The sequence below is a fragment of the Falco peregrinus genome, chromosome 16 (assembly GCF_023634155.1).
Source record: "Falco peregrinus isolate bFalPer1 chromosome 16, bFalPer1.pri, whole genome shotgun sequence".
Taxonomy (NCBI): domain Eukaryota; kingdom Metazoa; phylum Chordata; class Aves; order Falconiformes; family Falconidae; genus Falco; species Falco peregrinus.
Window position 1 is genome coordinate 7,573,716 of NC_073736.1, and position 16,603 is coordinate 7,590,318.

Below are 16,603 nucleotides of genomic sequence, written 5' to 3' on the forward strand. Positions count from 1 at the left end.
CAAGACGAGAATCCCTACCTGTGCTCCTTGAAGGAAAAAGCAGCTTTGACAAAAGTTACCAAAATGATGCCATGCTCCCATAATGGCTTTTTACAGAACATTACTTATTGTCATTTTTTTTCATGTTTGCTACCAAAACACCAACTACAGTTCCCCTACAAAAGCCGTGCAAGTTAGTTAACCTCATTAAATCCTAAAGGATTAGTCAGCTGTTCCTCAACCACAGAACAGTTAGGAAACATCTAAAGCTCAAAGTTATATGGCTTGGAAAGTGATTTTCTAATACGCTAACTTCAAAGGAATTTTCAAATCCTGCAGTGTAAGGGAGACAGACTAATGTTAATCCACTGGAGTGCTGCTTAATGGCCTGTTTAAATTTTGTCTGCATAGGTCTTTATAAGCAACTGAGCATGGAGGTTGCCTTGCGATAAGCAGGGGTTCAGCTTCACCTCCAGGCGCCGCATCCCCCTCGTACCACCCCACTCACCACACACGGACGTCCTCTTCCGCACGGATGACAGCACGCGCAGGTACCGGGAGCCGTGTCGCTGTGGCCTCTCCCCACCCTGTGGCTTGTAGGCATGCACGGACACAGACCCACCTGGGGAGGGTCTCCCCCAGGCCCACTGGTGGGTGACAGGGAGCCTGTGCCAGGCCAGGGCCGGTCCCTGTCGTGGCTGCAGAGATGCTGGCTCACCGTCAGAGCAGACATGTGTCCCGCTTGGCGACGTCCGCGCACTGCCAGTGCCAGTGAGTGCCCGGGACCGTGGGGAGCTGTGCCAGGACAGGCAGGCAGGACTCCCTCCAGAGTGAGCACTGGGGAGCCCTGGCCTCGCTGCAGGAGGGGATTAATGCTGCAGGGCCAGGTCCTGCCTTATGGCTTCGCACCCCCATGCTGCAGCTGGACGTGCTGGGGAGCCACCTGCACCTGCTGAGCCCACCCCAATCCCCTGTGCCAGGGCCACTCCTACTGCTGCCCATGCACCATACGGCATTAGGAACCCGTCATCACACAGGCTTTGTGGGGCCTGCCCTAACTCAAATAAATAATGCTATTAACTGTGAAGCAACGAAGGAATTAATACACTACATTTTGAGAACATGAAGCACCAAAACCCACAAATTAATTAAGCTTCACAGCCCCCCTGTGAGACGCAAAGGTAATTGCTATGTTCACGGTACATGTGGGAAAAGAAAGGGATTTGTTGTGGCAGCAGAGGCTCTGTAACGTAACAGCAGAAGCACATGTGGCACTTCAGCCCCAAAAGCCCCTCCTGCTTCACTTATGTCTCCTGGGGCTGACAGGGAGCTGGAGGAGCAGGGCTTGCGCTGGGACAGGGATCCCTGGCTCTGGTCCCATCCTGCTGCCTCTCCCTTCCTCTCCCCACCGTGCCAGGGCACTGCCCCCGCAGCACTGGTCGTACTCTGCCAGGGCGCTCAGACACAGCACGCTGAATCCCAGGTTCCCTGCTCGTAAATGTTGGAGGATGTCAGCGTAATGGAGACAGCCAGCAGTGCCGTCAGTGAGCCAGACTGAATAATGTATTTCCTGGTGTGTTATCAGCTGAGAAACGCGTTAGTAATAAAAATACATGAGAAGAAGCAAGAGGACATGAATGTTTAATTGGATGAGGGCATCCTCTAGGATACCCAGATCTCTGTCGCTCAGGCTGGCCTAGCATGAGTGGAAAGGAGGAGCACTCCTCCTTTCCAGCGTGCAGCCCTTGCAGCATCTCCGAGGCACAGTTCTGCAGCCTTGCAGCGCCTGCACTGCCTGGCCAGTGTGCTCGTTGTCTTTGCACCTTTACTGGGCCCTTGACCTGCTTCTTTGCATGTCCTTGCTGTATCTTATCTCATTCACCTAAAAATGAAAGGCACCGTATCATGACCCAGAAACCAGTGAAAGACCCTGGTAGCTGGACCTGATGATCTCAAAGGTCTTTTCCAACCTAAATGATTCTATGATTCTATGATTCCCGACCCGTATGTTGGTAACAGATAGCCCCACAGGGGCCATCTACCAGCAGGTCACTCTCTTTTTTTTCTTTTCTTTCTTAGTGAAACTGGTTTTGAGAGCTGACATTGAAAAATGGAGAACGTGTACTCCACCACACTGTCCTTCACGGTGAGGTCAAGCTGAGCTGTGGAAGCTGAGAATCAATATCTGTAAAATAGATCCATCAGCAAAGAAAGAAAAGTCCCAGCTTTCTGAGAGAGAAATTAATTTTGACATCTTAAGTATAAGTCAGAGGAAAGGCTGGTGCTGGAATGGTGATTTTTGAAGATTATTATATTGTCATTTTTCATTAATGACTCCAAAAGAAACTACCTCTAAACGATAATGGTGAAGTATAATGGCAAACCTATGAAGCTTCTATTATATGCCATTTATTTCAGAAGGGTCCTTTGTTTTTAGCCTGATAACAAAACCCCAGAAGCACTAATCAGGTTTTGGTTTAACAGTGACATGTATTGCTGTATAAACACTGCCAGGAAAAAAAAGAATCTAGAAAATCTGTCTCACTGTGTTTAGAGCAATAATTTAAAAACTGAATTAAAATAGAACAGTAATTCCCAAATTATGGAAATCATAATGTAGTGGTACTATTTTTGTCTGGACGATACGACTGGGCATAGGCGGGAAGGGGGGAAAGAAAAATAATTTACAGGTTTCTCGCCAGTGCTCTTCAAGGAACAGTGACATTTGTAAAAGGCCTCTGAATCTGAGACTGCCTCTAAAAGGTGCTGAAAACCATGAGGAAACAGAGAAACCCAATCTAGGAAATGAACATGGTGCGGTGGAACGGCAGTTTGTTTCTCGGTTGGTGGGAGCTCAGCCGTTGCACCTCACAGCGAGATTGCCATGGGGGGCATGGAAAATAAGGACACCTTCACTTCCCGAGCTCGGGGAGGTCTGGGCAAGCTGCAGCAGCAGCCGCTTACATCCCCACTCGGAGGGGCAGGAGGCAGCCAGGGCTGGCGTCCATGAGTGCTGCCGGCAGCGCCCGCTTGGGAGAAGATCCCCAAGCGCCCTGAAGTGTGGCGGTGAGCCGCTGCCCCCTCGCCGAGGGTCCTGTGTGGGGCAAGCACTCTCATGGCCAAACTGTGCCATCCATCCAGGGCGGCAGCCTGGGGAGGGCTTTGCCCGTGCAATCCTTGGAGTCCCCTTTCCATCACCTTATGCTCCTGCCATTTGCTGAGGAGCAAAACAGAGGGGCCAGAAGGCTCTCTACAGATCTCCTCTGAACCATAGGTATATTTCTTGCCAAGTTCTTAATCTATAGCAGCGATACCTGGATAACCCCTCCCTTGAGGTGAAGTCTGTTCTGTCAGAGTGCGTTACTTGATTTCTTGTACTAAAATGTAAATTAATTTAAACGCACTTGCAAGGAGCTTATTTCAATATGAGCTGTAATTACTGCTTGGGCTGTAAAAAAAGCTTTCTTTAAAACTTCTATCAAAGTTATTTTGTGTTATTATTGCTTTCTGTGATGTGTCTGGATTTTCCAAACAGCAAATAATTCTGCACTTATCTTGGATCCTTTGATAATATTTTTATGACAGATATACCGAGACTCTAACTACATTATTAACATTAAAAAAGGAAGAATGGGGACAGTCTTTTCTAAATAAGTCTGTAAAAACCTTTGCATGCCATTGCTGCTGCTTAAATACTAATCATGGAAAGACAAGAAATGTATTAATCATATAGCTTTGTACAGTAATGTAACCAGATGTGAATTATCGTGTTGCCAGGAATAACGAATGCAGCCGTCCTTCTTCAGCTGGGTAAGGTTTATTTGCTCAAATGAGGCTTTCTGAAATGTTAGTGCAGTTGGAAGAGATCCTCAAAGTGACAAAGCCAGCTACATCTACAATAGCAGCAAAACAAAAGGGCAGTTGTGTTAGTCTGAAATCACACTCTGGACACCGGGGAGCGACCCCCTGGAGAAGGCTGATGCGCACACTGCAGGTCACAGAGGCAGGCAACCAGTTCTTCTTCCAAATGCAGGAGGGGCGGGAGGGGAAGGAGACGTATTTTTCCAGTCCCAACACTCCACTTCTCCTTCATCCTGTTTTCTAGAAATAAAGAAAACTGTCAGTGTGCTGCTGAAGCTCAAACCCCCTCTCCCCCCAGCAGTTCCTCTCTCAGTGGGATGGGTGTAACTGGAGGGGGCAGGACAGCACCACGCCCTCCCTCACCAGTTCAAATCCAGTTCCCTTGCTGCGATAGAAATGGTTTGTCTCTGAAAGACAAGAGCAGGCTGTAGTATGGCCTGCAAGTGACTGTAGGACTCTTGGGGTCCTGGAAGGCAACAACTTACAGGAGTGGGCATCTGCTCTCAAGGAACTGGATTTTCCTTCTGCGCTCTCCAGGGAAGTTTGACTGTGTACAGGCGCAGAGTGCCTGTAGTGCTGCTCCATGGCCTTGGTCTGCTCCTCCTTCTTTCCCCAGCTGCTCAAGCAGCAGATACCCAGTTAGGCAAGAGAAAGTGACTGGTGAAAAGGAGCAGGAATCAGAGAGGAGCCGGGGATTACATTTATCAGGCAGAGACTAGGATAGGCTTTTGGACCACGTCAGCTATCCCAAATCCCTGTGAACGGGGCTATAAAACTTGACAAGGCTGCTACAGATATTTCAGATCCTATTGAAGATGTAAAACCACTGACAGAGCTGAACCGCTTACAGATGCTAACTCGGCTCCTGGTAAAGTAGGTTGACACCAGGGAGAAGGTTCAAGCAAGGGATTTTAGCGAGTGATGATCAGAAACACACCCAAATGGAGAGAAATAGCTGAAATGATGAACAGGGTAAACCACCATCAAACCAATAGCTTCTGCTGCTTGTGATAAATGGTCTAAATAGCACACCAAAAGCAGTAGCTCACACTGTGGTTGAATTAGATTTGGTTTAAAAGGAAACATTTGCAACAGGTAATTCTGTTCCTATGAGTGATTATGGATTCATAGACAAAAAGCTCTCCCTCCGGTATGCAAGTAGACAAACAAAAAAGCTTAGCTTGAAAGAGCAAGAAATCAATCCTTTTTCTCAATTCCTGAGTTGTCTGGTTCAAGTCAAAAGGTACTTCCTGAGCTGGCAGTAGCCTCAACAATACAGCATACGGCAGTGCTGGAAGGGGTCAAGATTTGCCTCAATAAAGCCAGCATGAGCAGACTTTGGAAGTGGTCAGATCTGAGGGCACACGCTGCAAACCGCCTGGTCTTTGCCAGTCAGTCCTGTACGTGGAGGAGAGCTGGCCTTGACACCCATGAGCGAGGGCTGCATCCAGCTGCTTCTGCTGTAACAGAGCACGGGCCAATGATAAAAGCCTTGTGGCTACTTGTGAAATGGTCCCGGTGCCTCAGTATGGCAAAGGGGGGACATCCCTCAGTGATGCAGAAGGGAGAGCACCAAATGATGGGACCAGCAGAGGTCGGGTCAGCAATAAGAGCTGGGATATGCATTTATTTCCTGAGTGTGCCCTGACTGCAAATACCCAGATGAATTTATGAGTGATCTGCCACTGCCGCTCCCTTGGTCATGTTGTGCTTGCATCCTTAGTCTCCAGCCCCTCAGTCCTGCTTGTCTCCCCATGCCACGTCAGAGCATCCCACTGGTTTTCTCCAGCCTTGATTTTTCTGCAAAGCACTAAACTTTAGATCTAGACTTAAACGCTCCATTACTGCTTGTAGGCTCTCAATCCAAAATGTAGACTTCAAACCCACGCTTAGCTGTGATTCTGTATGACTCCGTGACTCTCAGTTCACTGTTTGACTGGGCATTTATCCTCACTTTGCATTCATCCACATCTGCAGTGCTTGATCACATTGCATTGCAGATGTTTCCTGTGTGCCCCAGAGCAAGAGGCTGAGGGGTATTTGCATAGGCTGCTTCTTTATTCACTTTGACAAGTCCTCTTAGTTCATCTTGTTAACTCTTACACAGAAAGCTACAGCAGCAAGGAGCCGCACAGGCAGCAGGCATATGTGGAGCAATCTCTGTAGTTATTATTATTTTTTTTATTATGGAAGTTTTGACTCTTGAGGGTGAGCTGCACGGGAGAAAGCAAAGTAGATGAAAAGTGCTTGAGAACATATTACTGTGTGCTCTGTACGTATCTGTGTTACACCTGCTGATGGAAATTATTTCTACTCTTTCAGCAGTGCTTTGTTTGTTGTTCTCTTCCCACCACCACCACCACCTTTTTTTTTTTTTTTTGTCAGCTTGAGGATAACTAAACACTGCTGTCATTGTGCAAAGCAAGTACAACACAGCTCAGTTGTCCAAGCTTTTAACCTGATGGCAGATGCTTGCATCAAGCAGGCAAATCGTTCGGTGTCTTTTTTTTTTTTTTTTTTTTTGTGGTCTCCATTGCAGATATTTGTCTATACACAGCCTCCTTCTATGGAGGTTTCTATCATTTTATGAGCATTAGTTTAAGGGAATTTATGGTGTTTCAGGTATGAAATATTGCTGAATGTGCATCTGGGAAGTTGAGGCATACAGAGGATCTGACTTGAATTAATTTCCTGTAAAATCTTGGTCAAAACATAGTAAATTCCCAGACCAACGCTCCTGCTGTTTGAAAATTTTGTGTGATTATTTATGAGACATTCAAGGTCTATCGTATGTAATGATCACTAGTTAATATCTGCCCTGCATTGCTCAAGGGTGGTTTTTTATTTGTGGAAGCAGGGAGAGAGAGGAGAGAAGGACATAATGCTGCATGAATGCCATTCTTGCTGGTATTGCCTTTTGTTTGCAGGCCATGGCAATGTGTGTATCAAATACAGGCAGATTTATGGAGCAGCTTTGTATTGGCGAAGCATTTGTTCATCCTGATCTATCTGGGGCTGATACATTTTCTGTTCCCAGGTGAGGAGTCCAGACACCAGGGATGAGCCAGCCCAGGCTGACACAGATCACTGTTAAGACTTGGGTTTATTCTCTAAGCTTTTTTGGAGCTGGACAAAATTCCCTGGTAAGATCTGCTTGCATGGCAGCTTTTGCTCTTGTACAAGTTAATTTATGACATGTTTAAAAGTTTGCCTTCAGATAACTGTATCTTAGGGTCACACAGTTTTCAAATAGGCAGTCCTGGATATCTCTGTCCACAGGACAGCAGGTGTCTGGCTTTGAAGCACCCTTACCCAACTGTGATTTGTTTATGCTTCCTTAGAGGCAGGTAGCTTGCTGAATAATTTGTTACTTGGTGTTTGAGACGAGTGCTTCTGTTAGGAACACTGTGCCCACTGCTCCTCCCTGGAAACTGTTTTTGTTTTCAGTTAACACGGTGCAGTCAACCATCACTGCTGGTTCTCCCGAAAGCTTTAACAGCATTGTAGTCAGGTAGTATTGCTGTGAGACAGTCGGAGCTGCTGTGTGCCCAGCTGCTGGGCAAACAGAAAATAACACACTTCTACACATATAAATGTCTGCACATTGCTTTGTACTGGTGCAACTTGCTTCCATTTCATCCTCGCTGAGGATGGAATTGCTGTTTTGTGTGTGTATGTGTTGTGTATTTGCCGCTGCCTGGGTCTCTTCCCTTTAAGCACAGGACTGACGCGCTGCAGGTAGCACAGACAGTTGCACTGCAAGTGTTGGGCACTAGAAGGACTTTGGAGGAGTCAAAATGTAACACCACAATTCCTTTTCTGTCCTCTCTGAGAATGTGTGTCTTCAAGCTCTAATTAAACAGCACTCTGACATGTTTTTGCTGTTTTGATTGCCTTTGAACTTTGGCAGTGTGATAAACAAACTTTGCTTCCCTGCCTGCTAAGAAGCTGCACTGCCTGGAAGCAGTTTATTTCCTTAGTTCTGATGTGGCAGAGTTCAGTGCCCTGTTTTCATGGCATCTGTACATGTGCTGATGCCAACAACAAGAGGGGGATGGCAGCTGCCATGGCATGGCAGGTGATGAACTGGTGACACTGGAGCACTGATGTCTCTTTGATGGCCCCTTTTAGCTCACTGAGATTTCAAATGCTAGTGCTCAGTAAACACACAATTCTTCACACCTTGGTGGGCTGGAGCTGGTGACAGTACAGAGCACGTTCCTTCTGATCACTGGAGGTGGTTGCAGACACTTCACGTGTCTATGAGCTGCAATGAGTACTTGCAAAGGAGAAAGGAAAGCAGGACGAACATACTTGTCATCATGTGGCATAAATGAGAATTAGAACTGTTGGTTCCCAAGCAGTTTGCTCATGTTTCAAGGTTTGCTCGTGACAGAGAAATAAAGGAGGTCCTGTGGGGTGAGGTGTGCTGCGTGGTGTGGGCTACCCCAAACCAGCATGGTGGCAGGGGGGCTGCCCCGATCTCCAGCAGTGCCCACTCCTGAAAGGTGCAGTGACCAGCAGAGGTGAGAGCGGGGAGCCCAGGACAGGGCCTCAGGGAGCCCTGCGGGCTGCGGCTGCCCCTGGAGGGAGGCTTCACCCATCTCCTGGGTCTGCACATGGTGCCAGTGCATCTGCACCCAGGGTGCTGAAGAGGAGACAGCGGATTAGCAAAACGATACTGAAAAAGTAAATACATTCAACAATGCCATTGACTCTCTCAGCATACAATAAGACTGAAAGGTAAACGTGCAGCTCCAGAAGAAGATTATCGTTCATACGATGTACAACCAGCCTGCATAACTTCCCAGCATTGTGGAGGTGGGGAGCTTCATAACATGTACAGAGGATTAGGCAGCTTTTTTTGGCTTTCAAGTTTATATTGAAGCATATTGTTAAAGACAACAGGACTTTCACTGAAAGAACAGCAGCTTCATGACTTGCTTTTGTTATTAGCGAGTGTGTCGAGCTCAGCATTTCTGGAGCTGTCCCTTGTTTCAGGTCTGTGAACACAGTGGGGATCTCACGCCAAGGTTTGAAAGTCTCAGCCAGTGAAAAGACTGAGCTGCATTTTCGTAAGATAATGGGCGGACGAGCCTTCTGTTGAAGGGGATGGATCAGCTGCTAGCCCTGGAGCCAAAAGGATGCTTGTCTTCTTGAGATGTCCACATTGTCTACATACAGTTGCATGTATTCTCTGTAACGCCTGGCACAGGCCACTGTCAGTGGCTCATAAATTATGGATCATGCCTGGTGTCACAATTCCTGTGCAAAATATTGAAGATTGGTTTTAAATAATGTGACAGTGTCCCTTTTAATGTCCCGATTACGAGCACCACAATGCTTTCAGCCTTCTTGCTTCCATTCTGCAAGTGGGAATGCAAATTTATCACTGGCAGTTTTTTCCACACCTGTTGGCAGACAGCCCCATGTACCTCGAACAGCACCGAACACAATGAGCTAAACCTGTGCTGGCTGCAACTCCGTTAGTGCCGGAGATGTAAGGGGGAGCATACACCTCAGATGTATGGGGAGCATTTGGTTAATGGCCCCAGACAAGTTTAGATTACATTGTTTTACCCCATCAAGCGCAGCTTTGCTATAAGATTGGCGTTCTTCTATCTTCTTTGGAAACATTCTTGCTTTTTTGGTAATAGCTACTATGGAAGTCAGGGGTCCTCAAACTTTTTAAACATGGGGCCGGCCGGTGGATGAAGTGGCAGGCAGCCATCTGCGGCTGCTTGGTTTCTCCCCCCCGCCCCCCCCCAACCCCCGGCGGAGGGGGGGGGGGGGGCTGTAAATACCAGGGGCCGGACTGAGGACCCTGGGGGGCCGTATCCGGCCCATGGGCCGTAGTTTGAGAACCCCTGATGTAAGTCATAGACTAAGAGGCCTTAAAGGTAGAGGGGTCTCTGAGAACTGGAAAATATCTAGTAGCAGAAGCTACTGGTATTTGTAAGGTGCAGGTTTCTTCGTGGTTTCTGTACTACGCAGAAATTAACCACTTGTTGCTGTTTACCATTGCAAAACATTGTGTTGAAATGTGATACTTTTAAGGGGCTCTCTTGTGCAAACTGAGGTGAACACAGGAACACAGCAGTGGAAACAAAAATCTATTGTTTTACAGCTCAGCAAACATTCTTGGGACTCTGAAGATACGGCTTTTTCATTTCCACCTATGCTAAGGAAAGTGTTTGAGTTATGCAAAGTCACACCTCTCTATTTGCAAACAATGGCAATGCTACACCTTTTCAGGACTCCGGTTTTAATGCAGCCCCACTGCTTGGTAAGGACCTCGACCCCCGGGGCACAGCTGGAGCCTTCAAGACACTCCTAAAACACAGTAGATGTCAAAAAAGATCTGTAGTGGGAATTCAGCCTCTGAGTGAGAGAAAAACAATTTAAAATGACTGGGCAGAGAAATCTGCAATTTGAACCATAAAGGTTTCAAAGGATTAATTTTCAGCTTTTACAGTGGTGATGTTGATTTTGAATGAACTTTCCTGTGGTTAGCAGTTTTTAGTGTTTCATTTGTTAAACTGCTGTGCTATGCTCCCAAATGCAAATGCTGTGATTTTCATAGCGCGTACCTGGTGTGCAATCTGTACCTGGCATGAGCTAATTGCTACACTGACATCTTTGATACACAGCTAAATAAAAAGCTCATGTGGAGAGCAAACACACTGGATTTGTATTTTCCAATTGCAAAAACACCTTCATGGGTATATCTGAATTATAGCCATCACTTTCACCTCTGCTTTGGCCTGGCGCGCTCAAGCTGGCTTTGAACCAACTGGCCCCAGCGATGGCAGCCATGCGGAGAGTGGCGTTCTGCACCGCTCCGGTTGTGCTGGCAGCAAACGCAAAAAGGAAAGGCAGCAAAAAGGGAAAGTAGCTGGAAGAGAGGTGCGCGCACAGCCCACTTCAGCACCGAGTGGAGGCTCTGCAGGGAGCTGTGGGCAGCACGGCGCAGGGATGGCGGCCCTCCCTGCAGTGGGGTTTCGCCAAACTGCTGCCACCGCACGGCCTGGCTGGGAGAGGTGGGCCTGGCCGAGGGGAGCCTGCCCGAGGGGAGAGCCTGCCTGAGGCGGGCGCTGACTGGGGGCTCCTGGCTGAGGGGGCACCGGCTGACGGGAGATCCTGCCCGAGGGGGGCTCCCGGCTGCGGCGAGACCCCGGCCGCGGCGGGCCCCGCCTGCGGGGCTGCTCCCGGCCAAGAGGGCCACACCTAGCCGGCGGCGCGGGGCCGGAGCGCCCAGCAGGGCCGGGGGCAGCCGAGGCCCGGCCCGGCCGTAGCGCCGGAGCCCGGAGCCGGCCGCCGCGCTGCCCGTGACGGCACTAGCCCCGCCCCGGGGGCCGGCGGCAGGGGGGGCGTGGCCAGCGCGGCCGGTAGGGCGCGGCGGGGGCGTGGCGGGGCCGGGGGCGCGCGCCGGGGCCGGGGCCGGGGGCGCGCGCGGCGGGGCGGGGCAGCGGCGGGGCCGGGCGGGCGGGGCGGCGCCGCGGCGGGGCGGCAGTCGGGCGGCAGCCGCGGCCGGGGCGGGAGCGGCGGCGGCGGCGCGGGGCGGGCAGCGGCGCCCCGTGGTGCGGCATGTCCAAGACGCTGCGGAAGAAGCGGCACTGGCTGAGCAAGGTGCAGGAGTGCGTGGTCTCCTGGGGCGGCCCGGCGGGCCCCGACCCCGACCTCCTGCGCGGCGGCGCCGAGCGCGGCGAGTTCCCCTACCTGGCGGGCCGCCTGCTGCCGGGCGGCGAGGGCGCGCCGGGCCCCGCGCTGCTCTCGGGCAAGGCGCCGGCGCCGGGCGACGTGCTGCTGGAGGTGAACGGCACCCCCGTCAGCGGCCTCACGCACCGCGACACGCTGGCCGTCGTGCGGCACTTCAGGGAGCCCGTGCGCCTCAAGACCGTGCGCCCAGGTGAGCCGGGCGCCGCAGGCCGCGCCGCGCCCGCCGGACCCGCGGCCCGCCCCGCCGCTGCCCGCGCCGCCGCCGAGCCGGCCGCGGGTAGGCCCAGCCGCGCCGGCGCCCTGCGGGGCGGCGGGAGGGCCGCGGCGGGGTGTGGGAGCGCTCGTCCGGTGGCGGCGGGGCGCGGGGGGCGGCTGCCGGGCTGGGAAAGTTTCCTGCGCCGCGGGCGGTCGCCTCCGCCGAACGGGGCGACAGGCGGGGAGCGGGAGGGGTGGCCTCGCCGCCGCGTGGGGCTGCGCGGGGCCCCGGCGGCGCGGCCCTGCCCCGGGGCGGCGCTCGCTCCCCCGGCCCGTCGGGGACCGCCGGCTTTAGGCAGCGGGTGGCCGTCGCGGGCCGCCGGCTCGGTCCCGGTGCCGGGGCGCGCCTGTCGCCGCGGGGGAGGGCCCGGTGCCCAGCCGCTGCCGCCCGCCTCGCCCCGCGCCGTGCCGGCCGGCTCCGGAACCCGAGCGCTTCCCGGGGCTCCCGCTGTCGCGCCGCCGTGCTTGGCGTGTGGCGGAGCGGCTGTGCCCTCCCGGGGCCGAGCAGGGGCTCCGGGGGCTGCCGGGGGTCCCTACCCGCCGCCGTGCTGGTGTGCGCGGCAGCCGGTGCTGGCGCCTGGGCACCGGCCGTCCCGGCTCGGCAGCGGGAGGAGGCGGTGCCCCGGGGTTCCGTGACCCGCTCGGAGCCGGGCGGGCGCTGGATGCTCGGGACCGCGGAGGCGGGAGCGTGGCTGGCGACGTGCCGTCACTGTGCCCTGTTTGGTTTCTGACTTGCCAAAGACAAACGCCGAAGACAAACTCTGGGCGCTCTTTTTCCGTACGTTTAGATTAATTTGCAGTGCCCTTTAATTAACTAACGATACCAGATCCTTGTGGTAAAATCTATTTCATCAACGTGCCTGTCAGATGTCAAGTTAATGCTGAATAGTGGTACCTGCAGTCACATGAGCCGATGATTCAGTGGAATGAGCTTCAGATTTACCGCTTTCCTGGTCAGACGGTCCAGGTGCAAGCGTGATGCGTTACAGAGAAACTGTCTCCGGTGGAACCGTTTTTATCTGAATCCCAACTGACAGCAGTGTTTCTGATGCGATTTCTTACGCAGTTTCTTTGTTTGACATCTGTCTTGTGCTTCTTTCGTAACTGCTGGGTTACTAATTGACTTTAAGCGACACGTATTTTAAATCAGATTTTCCTTCTTTGACCAGTAATGAAAAGTCATCTGAAAACTGTGCAGTTGATCCTGATACATATCACTTGCTAAACAAATTAAAAAACAAAACAAAAGAAAAACAAGCCCACACCTTAAAAGCACCTACAGAAGCCTGGTAAGCTTTGAAAGATGTCTTTATTTCCAAAATTAGAAATCCTGTCTTAATGAAGAAAATAGAAAAGAACAAACAGCTGCAAGTTAAATGCAAAATAAGAGGATTAAAAAAAATTGAGGAAGATAGGAAATAATTGTAAATCCCTTTTAAAAAGAGAAAGCTTGTGGAAGATAAAAACTACGGTTAGGAGATCAAAGGTATTTCTTGTGTTTATTATGGAGGGTAATAGGGGTATTCCTGTACGGGGACTTTCCACAACAGAGATGGCTCAAACTGTCAAGTTAAAACTGGCAGAAAAGATACAGAAGAAATTGATGCAATGAATAGTAGAAAAGGTCCAGAGCTGGGTGATGTTCGTTAGGAGTTCCAAATATGAAGCACTAAACAGCACTGTGTTGCCCATTCCTTAAATCATCAGTGGTGTAGGACATGGTGCTAGTAGGGAAAGGGTCCAGAAGACCATTGGGACTGGCTTCTGATGCCAGCAAGCTGGTTAAGACCGTAGGTAAGACTGAAACTACTGGGCATGTGAATAAATACCATCTAATGAGGAGAGCGGGTGGCTTTTTAGAAGAAAGGCTGTTAGTTTTTGAAGGTTCACTGGTTGGTTTAATCAAATCGAAGTATTTTGATGTGCTGGGTTTTGAAATAGACTTTCAGTAAGGTATCAACAGACATTGAGTAAGGCTCTCACTGAGCGCACGTTGTGTGGTAGCGTAGCTGCCAAAAGATAAGAGCAGAATTCTCCAGTGGGTTAGTGAGTGGTTAAAATACAGCAATGGTTTTCTCAACAGAAGGAAGCTACTGCTGGAGTCTTGCAAAGACCTGTGCTGTTTAGCATAGTCATCCAGAGCTTGTGAACCGAACGCTGGGTTGAGTTGTAAAAAGAGAGCTAGCGTTTTCATGCTGAATTTATTTAACTTTTGGAACAAATAAAATTGAAGCTTCAGATCCAACAATTCTTCCCGTACTGGAACATATTGCAAGCTTATTTACCACATCAGATGACTTGTGCAGCAATTTTCTGTGTTAGACTTAGTGTCCTTAAATACAGTATTTTAAAGCATACTGTTTTTCTTGGTTGGTTTTGTTTTTTTACAAGATTGCCACAGTAGCACTCAGTGGCAGTGTTCCAGTTAGGGTATATGTAATTAGGAAAGTTGTTGACAAGGCGTTCTCTGTGAAGACCTGTGACTTTGAATTTGGCTTCCCTTCTACCCCTTGTGATCCAGAGCGATCCAGACTTGCTGACCTTTGGAAGGCAGCTGGGGAGATGCGTGGGGTCGTGCGGGTGGTGAAGGGAGCGAGGGCTGGGGTGCTGGCAGCGCGCACTCGTAACAGGTCTGGATTCTCAGAGACCTGTAATTGTATTACTGGTTTTTAAGGTCCCGTGTTTCATGTTTTCCTTCAGTCAAAACTGTTCTCTCTCAAAAGAACCATCACGTTGGAAGGCAAGGAGTGCCTCTGCCAGCTGGCCTTCGTGTCCCTGATGGCTTTTCAGGTTTGAGTGCTGCTGGGACAGAAGTCTGAGGGGATCCAACTTCAGGGGTCTCTACCACCACAGCAAGGAATTTGTCACCTTGTGTCTCAGTCTTAGGGAGCTTATAAGGCCTTGATGCTCTCGTGATCTGCCTCTGCATTTTAGAAGCGCAGCTTTGGGTTTGAGGGCTGGCTCCGTATTCCAGGTGAAGTCTGTGCAGGTGTCCCAGTGGCCTTGAACAGCATGTTGGGGGACTGGACTGCTTTATTTCAAGTAGTGATGTAGTCCTTCATTAAAGGCAGCAACAGCTTTAGTTGACAGCAGTAAAATCTGTCTGTGATACTTCTAGCAAGCTCATAGAAAATTTAAAATGGAAATTTCAAGATGCTGTTTAGTCTTGTTTGATAAGACACTTGAAAGATATGAATGTTAATTTGAATGCCATCTGTTAACCGCACATCACAAATGATGGACCATTTTGTTGATGAAGAGATTTGTCCTTCCCTTTCTTGCTCTGTCCTTACTTGCTGAGGAGGGGGAACAAGACCAGTGTGCCGCAGGCTGGGGATGCGTGCTGTTGGTGCTGCAGCTGGGCCCCTAGATGAGGTCTGGCTCAGGTGCGTGCAGGCCAGCTGGAAAATCTTCCATTCTGGTGCCGGTTGATCAGACGAGCAAAACGGCAGTACAGAGAAATAAGGCTTCTTGTGCAATGTGATACTTATATGTATGTGCATGCATGCTAACGCAGGCCAGCTCATCATAATGAATGCATTTGTATTTTAGCCACGCTTGGTAAGTGCTGGTCTCAAGCTAATCGCTGGCTTACATGCATTGAAACGATGGCTGCCATGTGGCTCGAGGACCTTCCCTGTCCAGTGTTACTTGTATTAGTACATGAGCCTTGTAACTAACTGGCACTGTTGCAGGTTTTATTTCCATTAAGGAAAAACTAAAGCATTTTGCTTTAGTCAAATCCACTGTCTTTGAGTGCTAAGTTCATCCTTTAAAGGTACCTTTTTTTTTTTTTTTTGCATACGGCATTCAGATCTAGCCAGAAAGATGTTTGTGTGTACAGGTGAGGCTGTGTGCTAAAATACTCATAAATACAGCTTTGAATGCCTTCTTTCTTCACAGCAGTGTGGTAGCCAAAATACATCAAAACTAGGTTACAGACTTGAAGTAAGAAAAATTACTGCAAGTTCCTATTTCTGCAGCCTGAATTGCCAGATACTACGTAGGAAGGAATGTGTTTTCCTTCCAAACTAAGGAGCTTTGATGAATACAGCTACTCTGTGGCAATTATTATGGTTTCATGGCCACTCTAACTAGCATCTAGGAAGAAAAGGGCAGAGTCTTGCAACTCTTCCACTTGACAAACGCTTCAGAGCACATAGTTTTGTCCCTTGATTATTGAGAGAATGCATGTTGGCTCCGTTGTATCAAACCCGATCTTTAATCAAAAAATGCAGCAAGATTTTAAATGATGAAAAGCCCCCTTCAGACTAAATTTTTTTAATAGTCTCAGTGCTCCTGAAACTATTAAATCTCTATTTCCTATGTATTTGTTTCATAGCTGACTTTCACAGTGGTGGCTGGAGCTCTTCCTCTGACTGGGGCATTTATTTGTTATCTCCCATCTGGATTGCCTGGCCTGCAGTAAGTTATCAGTTTGTGCTTTGATGGTTTTTTTTCCCTGCTGGGACACATGGAGTACTTCCCAGCTCATACTCGCAGGACTCGTGGGATCATTATTTTTTTCAGTACTTCGTGCAGTTTATGATACATACAGTACACCCCAGTTGAAAGCTGACACATGTTGCTGCTTTGTGTGTGCTCAGCCATAATCTGCAGCCTTTTGATGTGACATCTCTAACTACTTCAGATCTATTGCTTTATTTGAGTTATGATGCGTTAGTACAGAGAATAAGGTGATTGACAGGTGGATGTGGTACTCTGAAGTTCTCGGTACCAAACTGATCTTTTTCTTCGAGTCAGTGTCTTTCACTAAATGATGTAATAC

At 49.7% G+C, this 16,603-nt stretch overlaps 1 protein-coding gene across 2 annotated transcripts in view; it reads left to right on the top strand.

The window, feature by feature from the left end:
- Positions 1-11,342: 11,342 nt before the first annotated feature.
- MAGI3 (membrane associated guanylate kinase, WW and PDZ domain containing 3) overlaps positions 11,343-16,603 on the top strand; it is a 73,278-nt gene continuing 68,017 nt past the window's right edge. Inside the window, exon 1 of one of the 2 annotated variants that reach the window (XM_055819866.1) lies at positions 11,343-11,749. In XM_055819866.1, coding sequence (XP_055675841.1) covers positions 11,428-11,749 — 322 coding nt within the window. In that variant the 5' untranslated portion in view covers positions 11,343-11,427. The remainder of the gene's footprint in view (positions 11,750-16,603) is intronic. The other variant, XM_055819865.1, reaches the window with a different exon arrangement.